At 50.5% G+C, this 10,044-nt stretch overlaps 1 protein-coding gene across 1 annotated transcript; it reads left to right on the forward strand.

The window, feature by feature from the left end:
- The first annotated feature begins 294 nt into the window (after positions 1 to 294).
- On the forward strand, positions 295 to 6,232 carry LOC118979253 (voltage-dependent R-type calcium channel subunit alpha-1E-like). Its single transcript, XM_037035296.1, has 3 exons — positions 295 to 787; positions 4,372 to 4,509; positions 6,146 to 6,232. Exons 1-3 carry the CDS (start codon positions 470 to 472, stop codon positions 6,230 to 6,232), a joined length of 543 nt encoding a protein of 180 aa, XP_036891191.1. The 5' UTR covers positions 295 to 469.
- Positions 6,233 to 10,044: the final 3,812 nt, after the last annotated feature.

The following is a 10,044-nucleotide window of genomic DNA, read 5'->3' on the forward strand; positions in this document are numbered from 1 at the left end:
GTTACCTAGCGGCCGGTGCCTGCCTCTCCCAGGACTAGGTGGTTCGTCTGCCAGAAGAGGAGCTATGTTTGAAGAGCAGCCTATTCCACGCCTCTCCTCTCCAGCCCTTGAACGCCACCGCACACTGGCATTTTGAAAAAAAAAATTGCCTCCAGAAACTGAGCGCCCCCCCCCCCCCCGCCCTCTCCTCCCTTTTNCCCCCCCCCCCCCCCAGCCCTCTCCTCCCTTTTTGACTCCTTGAGGAATGGGGCTTTGCAGAGGTCGTATTTAGATTCAACAGTTCAGGGCGGCAGGGTGGCCGCTGCCGCCTCTCCAAAGAGCTTCGCAAGGCTCCCCCGAGCGGGGTGGTTCCCCCACCTCGCCCATCTGGATGCGGCTCTGAGTCTCCGTGTGTCTTTCTGCTTGTTGCTGTGTGCAGGTGTTCGGCCGTGATCACCTTTGTGTGTCTTCTGTCTGTTTGGACTTCAGGATGGCTCGCTTCGGGGAGGCGGCGGTCGGCAGGCCGGCGTCCGGCGATGGAGACTCGGACCAGAGCAGGAACCGGCAAGGAACCCCCGTGCCGGCCTCGGGGCCGGCGGCCGCCTACAAGCAGTCGAAAGCTCAGAGGGCGCGGACTATGGCTTTGTACAACCCCATTCCCGTCCGGCAGAACTGTTTCACCGTCAACAGATCCCTGTTCATCTTCGGAGAAGATAACATTGTCAGGAAATACGCCAAGAAGCTCATCGATTGGCCATATCCTTTGTTGCCCACCATAACTCCCCTGTCCCCCTGTGCATTTCTCCCGGTGAGGGGGGGCAACCTAGCATGGAATTTATCCCCCACTCCCTTCCTGGTGCCACTCTGCCCCTTTGCTAAAGTGCACTCTTTACTCCCGTGCATCTGAGGGGCAAGCGTGGTGCACAGAGGCCAGGGTGGGCACTGGTGGCTTTCAAGGTAAGACCTCTGCTTTTTGATTTTTTCCTGTGTGGCCGTCTCTAGCATCCCTGGGTGCTGGGGTATTGCAGTTCTGTCTGCTTCCCAGGGACTGCCCACCAGTCCCTTCGCATTGGACAGGCTGCCCCAACTTCAGGGCTTTCTTGTGCACCCAGACCTCCTTCTCCTACCTCAGAGCCACCCCTTGCCTCCATCCCCACCAGCTGCGGAGACACCTGCATGACCTGCCCGTGGGGGAGGTCCAGGCTCCATGAGGGGGTTTCTTAGTCCAGAAGCTTCAAGAGTTCTGGGCCAAAACCCTATAGACAAATAGATACAATAAAACAGGCTTTTCCCTGGGGACCCAGCTGACTCTGGGGACTGAGTCCAAGTCCCACTCAGAGTGGAGTGAACGAGGGGAGGCAGTCTCTAATGACACAGCCCAAGCAGCTCAGCTGGAGTTCTCTTTGGAGCCAAAGGAGAGCAGCTCATCCAGTCTGCTCCTTTCCTGAGTCCTGGGTTGGAAACCAGCCTTTTAATATTGTTCTTGACCCTGTGGAGTGCTCTCCTGGGCAGATCTGCTGGGCCTGAATTTCTCAGCCCATGGCTGCAATAGCTGAGCCCGGAGGTGTGTGAGCAATGTGCCTCTCCCTAGCCCCACAGTGAGCTGGTGGGAGCATCTTGGATGGTGGCCGTGTCAGGGTGCACCGGCATGGAAGGAGTGTCTTTGCAGGTTCGAGCAAGTGCACCCAATGCAGGCTGCTGATTAGGCATCTCCCTGCCTTGTTCTTCAGTAAGAATTTGGGCATCTGGCAAGATCTTTAGGAATTGGAGCTTGGTGGGGGGTGAGGGGGATTAGGAGGAAGCAAGGCATTGGGGTGGTGGTAAATATGGGGGTAGCTTGGACACATGGGACTTTGATGCTCGTGGAGAGAGATTTCTTGGGAAGGATGCACCTGCAAAGGAGGCCCCGCCTCTTTTTCCCTCTCCTCCCTCCTGCACACCCCCACCCTCCAGGTGTGCAGCTCTGAATCAGCTGGAGTCCTGCCCGGTCCCTAGTGTCAGCAAGGCTCATTGCTCACTCCCCTCAGGGCAGGGGCATCTCCCTGCACCCCCCACCCTGGTCTCTGGTCTTCCCCTCCCTCTTCCCTACTTCCCTGCCTCAGCAGCTCCGTGATTGGCTGGAGCTCAGTGCTTCCAGGCAGCACCCCTCATTAGCAATGAAGGAGCATCTCTAAGCAGATATTATTCCTGATGCTGCACGCATCCTCCCACAGCCACCCCTGGCTGGGCTTTCTCTCCCCTCCCTGCGCTCCCCTCCCCCCTCCCACCCACGCGGAGTGATGGGGCCATACGGTGCCTGAGTTAAATGTGGCTGGGGTGGGGGTACTGAGGAGGGAAAGGGTCCGGTTTCTGCAGCCCCGCGTGCTGGTGAGCTGCACAAAGCAGGCGGATCTCCTGTGGTGCGCTGCCGCTGCAAACGCTCCTCCAGTCGGGTCTCTGATTTCCCCAGCGGCCCCTCCCCCGCCCACCTTCTGTAATTCCCTAAAATTTCCCACCCACCAGGTGCTGCTTCAACCGTGCCCCTCTGTTAGGGGCGTGTTTGCTCAGACAGGCGTCCTCGGTTTCCTTGTGGTAGACAAAGCCACCCAGCCAGCCCGCAGGTGGTAAAGTGTGCCCGCAGTCACTGTTGGCACCTTGGACAGCGCCGACGAGATTCTCGGGAGGCTGGGCCTCCACACCCACCTGGGTCCGGCGTCTGGGGCACTTCCGGCCGGGCCCGGCACGGGCTGGGATCTCAGCACGTTTCCTGCACCACGCGGTGGCTGCTGTTCACGTTTTTTCTCTTCCGCTGTAGAGGCACCGCCTTCCTGCCAGGCCTTGGAAGCGCAAGGTCCGGACTGTGGGTTTTACTCCTTCTTCCCTTTCCTTGTCTCTGGCCAGGATGGGCCCAAAGAGTCCAGAAGAGTCAAAGGGAGGCTGGGGAGTAGGTTTCGGCAGCGCGCTCGCTGGTAGTCTTGGCTGCGCGCCCATCCTAGTGGTCTCTTCTGTTCCCGTAGCTGGCAGCTTCCCAATGGTTCTGCAGCGCGTGGGCGGGCGTAACAGTGTTCAGAGAACACCTGCCAAGGTGTGTAGGGGAGCCTGGTTGGCAGATTTAAAATACACCATGTTTGCTTTTTTTCCTCCTGGCTGTGTAACATGACTAGCTAATACCCATTCCCTCTGGTGGTGACCACGTGGGCACATGGGCTTCTGTGCGGTCTGCGTTTTTCTCTAATGCCACCTGCAACCAAGTTCCTGGTCTCGCTTCCCTTCCTTTCTAAATGTGCAGCTTCCCCGGGTATCATGCTTTCACTTGCTGGGAGTCAGAGCGAGCTGCTGGTCTTCCAGTGAGGCTTGAGAGCCTGGCTGTCCGGGTTCGAATTCCAGCCCTTCACCTGCTGTGTGACCTTGAAAAGTCACTTCAGTGCTCTGCGACTCAGTTTCCTCTGGTACAATGAGGACGGTGATGAGTCACTGGAAGAACTAAATGAGTTAATAAGTATCAAGTTCCTAGAATGTTGCCCAGTTACTTGGTAAACACTGGCTATTATTACTAGTGGAGTCCTTCAGAAATTTCAGGAAAGGGGGCCTTAGTTCTGGGTAAACCAAGTCTCGTAGATTTTTGCCTTTCAAAGACAGCAAGGAGTGGCATCCTCATCACTCTTGATAACAATTCAGCATCTCAAAGCCCCAGTTCAGACTTCCTAAATCATAATGTGCATTTCAATAAGATCCCCCGGTGACTCACATGCACGTTTAAAGTTTGGAGAGCACTTCTCTGCTCACTCTAAGGGGCCCATTTTTGAAAAAAAAAGGAAGGTTCAGAAAACCTGCCCAGACTGGCTCTGAACTGACGTGTGCACGTGCAAGGTGCTTGAGGGTTTGGGTTGTTTGTGTACTGTGCTTTCTGAGACTTACACCGACATCCTCAGTCGGCTGCAGACAGCGTCTGGACTTGGGAGGTAGTGTGCCCTTCTGTGTGCTCCGGTAGTGGCCTCGGCACTGCCTACCACTGGCCTTTAATCTGATTGGGCCGAAAAGATGAGTTCAGTAAAAGGAATGACTTAATTTATGCTGGCAGGACTCTTAACTTGCAGGAGGTAATATTATCCAGTTATTAATAGGACAGGTCTAGTTGTTATGAGAAGAAATGCCCAAGATTGCCCAGATTTGGCATGAAGGATGGTGGCGTGGCAACAGCCCACTCTGAATGTGTTTTGTTTTTCTTGGAGGCTGCATCCGCATGGGGAGATAATGTTATTTTCTTATGGCACTCTCTTCGGCAGAAGAGACCATGACCTTTTTGCAAATGCTAATCTGATTTAAAACGTGGTATTACATTTTATGAGATTCCTCCTTTTCTTTTTTCGCTCATCTACTAGCTCTAACAACAGGGCTCTCTTTTTTCCCAAGGAAATTGGCTGCTCGGACTGTTACTCCACGTTCCCTGTGTGGTATGAGTATGAGCTCCAGCCGTCTGTGCGCAGGCCCAGTGACCCTGAGGCCCCTCCTGGCCTGCGAGATGCCTTGCACGTGTTTGCCCTGTGCCAGGTGGGAAGGCCGAAGGGAAGAAATGACATGTCTGACTTGGAGATGCTGCTGTTGCTGGGCAGGGAGAGATGGTTTCCCACCGATGGCATGAGCCATTGCAGCAGGGAGCACCCGTTTCCCGTGGATAGTCATCCTTGATTTCTTGTTGCAGAGAATCTCACTGTACCCCCAGACACCTCTGGCTTTGGGTCGGGATTTCTGTGCTATATGATGGTGAATTTCCCACTGTAAGTTGTCCATTCACTTTGGAGGGTTTTGGTGAAGATGACCGTAGCTCCCATTTTGGCATTGGCTTTTTCTCTTGCTTTGGTTGCCTAAAAACATATAGTACCTTGCAGGATAGTCGCCGGTCACCCTGGCGGCAATTTCCAGGTTTGATGTAACTAATGGATCGTGAGTCAGAGTGCCTTGATTAGGGCAGAGGGTGGCAGCTAACCAGGACAGAGCCTGTCATTATATCCCATGATCAGATAGCGAAGAAAGGCCTCCCATGTGCTGTACACCTGGGCACGATGCAGACAGAGAAACAGCCACCGTGACTGGTACTGAGGCTGCCGGACCGAAGTCTTCATTTTCGAAGGCTCCCAGGCCAGCTTCCAAGTGGCCTGTTGGCTCTGCCCTTGAAATGCGGTGTGGAAACCAGGCTCCGGCTCGTGGGGGAGCCAGTTGTAATTGGCACGCAACCTGGAAATTGAAGGGGAGTGCATGCCTTCGACAGGAATGAATGACTTGAGGACGGCGACAGAAACATCTGGGATGTGTGGCAGTTTCGTCGGTTGGCCGGCGCGCTGTCACTTCCGCGCTGGCTTCCCCTGCAGTGGGCGCAGCGCGCCCTGTGAATTAGAGGAGGAGGAGGCAGATTCTGAGAACAGGCCTGCTTTTTCATCTTCTCCTGGAAGATCCAGACTCTAGAATTATTAGCTCCCTCCAAAATGGCTTTATCTCTTTTTAGCTGCCGCTGTACAAAATGTAGGTGTTTCCCCTGCCTCACACTCTGCTTTCCCTCTCTTTGTAGAAACAGCTGGTTTCTTTCCATCTTCATATTCTTCATGAAAATAAAACGGAGTCAATATTTGCTAGGCTTTCCAACCCCTGGCGGACCCTTGGACTCCCTGGGATCCTCCAGCCCATCGTAACCTCTCCTTGTTGTTTGTGGGGCAGCCTGGAAAAGGGCAGCTGCCCAGCCAGAGCCAGGCCTCGTAGCCGCCCATCAGAGGTGGCTGGGGCTGGGTTGTTTTGTTTATCCCTGACCACAACGATGCTAAGGAGGGAACCTCAATGTAACTGTAATGAACACCTTTCTGTTCAAGGTGAGGGAAACCGGACCCTTTCCTCCACGTGCTCTTTCTGCCCAGTCGGTCCTCTGCCCTTTTCATCTGTCTGTGTTTCTCCCTCTCTCATTTTTAGGCTCAGGCTCTGTGAATAATTCATTATACGTGTGAGTTTTTTCTAGGGTTTTTAAAAGAGGAAGGTTGTCTTCACTCGATACAAGCAAGGTCTCTTGCACAGGGCCAGCCTTACGAGTGCACTTTTTCCTCCGAGTCCTCGGTTTTGTGCTGTAGGGCCGGACATGCACGGGGAAGGGACCTGGGGGCAGACAGTCCTGCTTTGCCTGTGCTTTTTCTTGCTGTTTCAGAGTGACTGCCTCTACGCCGTTCTGTTGCGTCTGGGTGCCCGTAACTATGCAACCACTCCTGCCCTGTATTCAAGAGAGCATGCTTAGCTAGAAGCTTTGTCCCCAAGTTCTGGTCACTCTGAATCCTCCGGTCATCTGGNTCTGTGAATACTTCATTATACGTGTGAGTTTTTCCTAGGGTTTTTAGAAGAGGAAGGTTGTCTTCACTCGATACAAGCAAGGTCTCTTGCACAGGGCCAGCCTTACAAGTGCACTTTTTCCTCCGAGTCCTCGGTTTTGTGTAGTAGGGCCGGGACACGCACGGGGAAGGGACCTGGGGGCAGACAGTCCTGCTTTGCCTGTGCTTTTTCTTGCTGTTTCAGAGTGACTGCCTCTACGCCGTTCTGTTGCGTCTGGGTGCCCGTAACTATGCAACCACTCCTGCCCTGTATTCAGAGAGCATGCTTAGCCAGAAGCTTTGTCCCCAAGTTCTGGTCACTCTGAATCCTCCGGTCATCTGGGGTCATCATGCTGATACATGCTGAGCCACTGAGCCAAGGAGCGGGCTCTGTAACCATTTCTTTCAGTTCTCTTAGGAATGTGGAGGGGGAGCAGGCACCAAAATTAGTGTATAGCAGCCCTCCCTCCCCAACTACCAGCAGCACCACGTGGCTTCTGAAGCAGTCCCTTCCGAAGAGGGATCACAATGTCAGGGCCCCGTGTCAACCGGTCTCTTCCTAAGTATTCTGAGCCTGCACAGAGAGGGTGCCTGTGGGGTCACCAGTCACGTGTGTTTCCGGCATCGCTTTTCATTAAGGACATGGAGCACAGTGGTTTTAGATTCCTCCAACCTAGTGTTCTCGTATGTGTTCGCCGCTTCAAGGAGGCGTCTGTGATGTATTTGTGCCCACTGAGTGCCCAGAAGAACATCTACCTCATTTTCTATTTCCTGTATCATGGCCAATCTTTGGTCATGAACTCTTGACCTGTAATGGGCCAGACCCAGGAGAACAGCCCTGAATGATTTAAAATGGGTCAGTTTTCTAAGACAGCCCTCACTCACCCTGGGCCGGGTGGAGCAGTAGGTACTGCTTAGAAGATTCTTTTCTTAATTGTATTTTGAGTTCTAAGTTTGTAGACCTAAACAGTTTCATTCTTCGCCTTCCTGAATGTTTTATTTTAAACGCCTGCAATAGACCCATTTTGAAAGTCGTTCATCTGGAGGCCGGTGGGCAGGGCTCTGGGATCATAACTCCGGGCTAAGCTCCAGCGATCGGCCCCCTGATCTGGGCACAGGAGGGGCTTCGGGGAGAGGCTCTGCTGGGTGCCTGTGCTGTGTGGTCTTTGTGCTTTTGGGTGATTGATTTAGATTGCTGTTGTAACTCTGCATAATTGTAAGGTTTTTCTTTTTCTTCTTTTCCTTTTTTTTTTTGGCTGCGTTTGGTCCTGCTGCATTTAGTTCTCTGCATTGCTGGAGAGTTTGGAAAACCTCTTTCAGATGCTTTCACTAGCTCTCCAGGAGATTGTGTTATTAAAGCCAGGGAGTGGGGGTGTGGGGGAGTGTCTTTCTTTCCTCCTCCCCTTTCTCTTGGAGAGAAAAGGAGGAGTCTGAGCAGGGGTGAGAGTCAGGCCAGGAACGCAGGCTTGTCAGGGGTCAGGCTCTGGTGTCTTGTCCATGGCTGAGGCGCAGGGGTCTGTGGGTCACCTCCTGGACCCGGAGAAGAGGCTCCCAAAACCAGCTTGAGGAGGAAATGTATCCTCACGGCTCTTTCCCAGCCTTCAGCTTAGGGGAGAGTTGAAGGTTCGCAAACTTCCTGTGGCTCTTTCTCCACCCCACACCGTTGTCTCCTGGGGCTGGGCCGTGTCAAACAGCAGGACGTGAATTTTCCGCACTCACTCACTGGTGTCCTGGCCATTGCCAGCTGGGTGCTTCTGGGGACGATTTTGCCACCGTTCTGTCAGTGACTTCTCTTTAGTGCAGGTGGTTTCTTTCTTTTTTTTAATTTTTTACTTTTTATCAAACTTATTGGGGTAACATTGGTTAATAAAACCATACATGTTTCAGGGGTACAACTCCGTAACGCACCATCTGTACACTGCATTGCGCACTCACCACCCAAAGTCAGATCTCTTTCTGCGGCCATTTGTCCCCACTTCCCCCTCTTTTATCTTCCCCAACCCCCCTTTCCTCTGGCAATCAATGCAATGTTATCTGTGTTTTTTCCTGCTTAATTAACCTTTACCTTTTTCACTCAGCCTCTCAGCACCAATCCCCTCAGACAGCTGTCTGTTCATTCTCAGTATCTGTGAGTCAGTTTGTTTCGTGAGTTTATTTTGTTCACTAGGTTCCACATACAAGTGGAATCATGTGGTATTTGTCTTCCTCTGACTGGCTTTTTTCACTGATCGCAGTGTTCTCCAGGTCCATCCATGCTGTTGCAAAAGGTAAGCTTTCCTTCTTTTTTTATGGCCAAGTAGTATTCCACTGTGTTAATGTACCACAGCTTTTTTATCCACTGGTCTACTGATTGGCATTTGGGCTGCTTCTAAACCCCGACTACTGTAAATAATGCTGCAAGGAACATAGCAATGCATATACTCTTTCGAATTAGTGTTTTGGGTTTCTTTGGCTATATTCCCAGAAGTGGAATTGCTGGGTCATTAGGCAGTTCCCTTTTTAATTTTTTGAGGAAGCTCCATACTGGTTTCCACAGTGGCTGCACCAGTCTACATTTTCACCAGCAGCCCAAAAGGGTTCCTTTTCTTCATGTCCTCTCCAGCTCTTGTTTGTTGATGTATTGATGATAGCTGTTCTGAAAGGTGTGAGGTGATATCTCATTGTGGTTTTAATTTGCCTTTCTCTGATGATTAGTGACGTTGAGCATGTCTGCGAATGTCTGTTGGCCATCTGTATGTCCTCTTTGGAGAAGTGTCTATTCAGGTCCTTTGCCCATTTTTTGATCGAATTGTTTGTTTTTTCAGTGTTGAATTTTAGAAGTTCTTTACAAGTTTTGGAAATTAAACTCTTACACAAAGATGTTATCATTGGTGAAAATGTCCTCCCATTCAATAGGTTGTCTTTTCATTTTGTCCATGGTTTCCTTTGCTGTGCAAAAGTTTTTAGTGTGATATAGTCCCATTTCATTTTTTCTTTTGTTTTCCTTGCCAGAGGAGACATGCCAGAAAAAATATTGCTATGAGAAATATCTGAGATTTTACTCCCTGTGTTTTTCTTCTGCAATTTTATGGTTTCATGACTTATAGTTAAGTCTTTAATCCATTTTGAGTTTATTCTTGTGTACAATTTAAGAAGATAGTCTAGTTTCACTGTTTTGAATATATCTGTCCAATTTTCCCAGCACCATTTATTGAGTAGACTGTCTTTACCCCATTTTATGTTCTTGCCTCCTTTGTCAAATATTAATTGACCATAGAGATGGGGCTTATTTCTGGGCTCTTTGTTTTGGTCTATTGATTTATGTGATTCAGATGCCTGTTTTTATGTCAATACCATGTTATTTTGATTACTTTGGTCTTATCATATAGTTTGATATCAGGTAGTATAATTCTTTCAACTTTTTTCTTCTTTCTCAACATTGCTGTGGCTATTCAGGGTCTTTTGTGATTCTGTATAAATTCTGGAATATTTATTCTAGTTCTATGAGATATGCCATAGGTGTTTTAATAGGAATCATGTTGAATCGGTAGCTTGCCTTGGGTAGTATGGACATTTTAATGATGTAAATTGTTCTAATTCTTGAACACAGTATATGCTTCTACTTATTTGTGTCTTCCACAATTTGTTTCTTCAGTATTCTCTAATTTTCTGAGTCTTTTACCTCCTCGGTTCAATTTATTCCTAGGGACTGTGTTTTAATTCTTGTTGCAATTGTAAATGGGACTGTTTTCTTAGTTTTTCT

The sequence above is a fragment of the Sturnira hondurensis genome, unplaced genomic scaffold, assembly GCF_014824575.4.
Source record: "Sturnira hondurensis isolate 20B ecotype Veracruz unplaced genomic scaffold, ASM1482457v3 Scaffold0022215, whole genome shotgun sequence".
Classification (NCBI taxonomy): Eukaryota; Metazoa; Chordata; class Mammalia; order Chiroptera; family Phyllostomidae; genus Sturnira; species Sturnira hondurensis.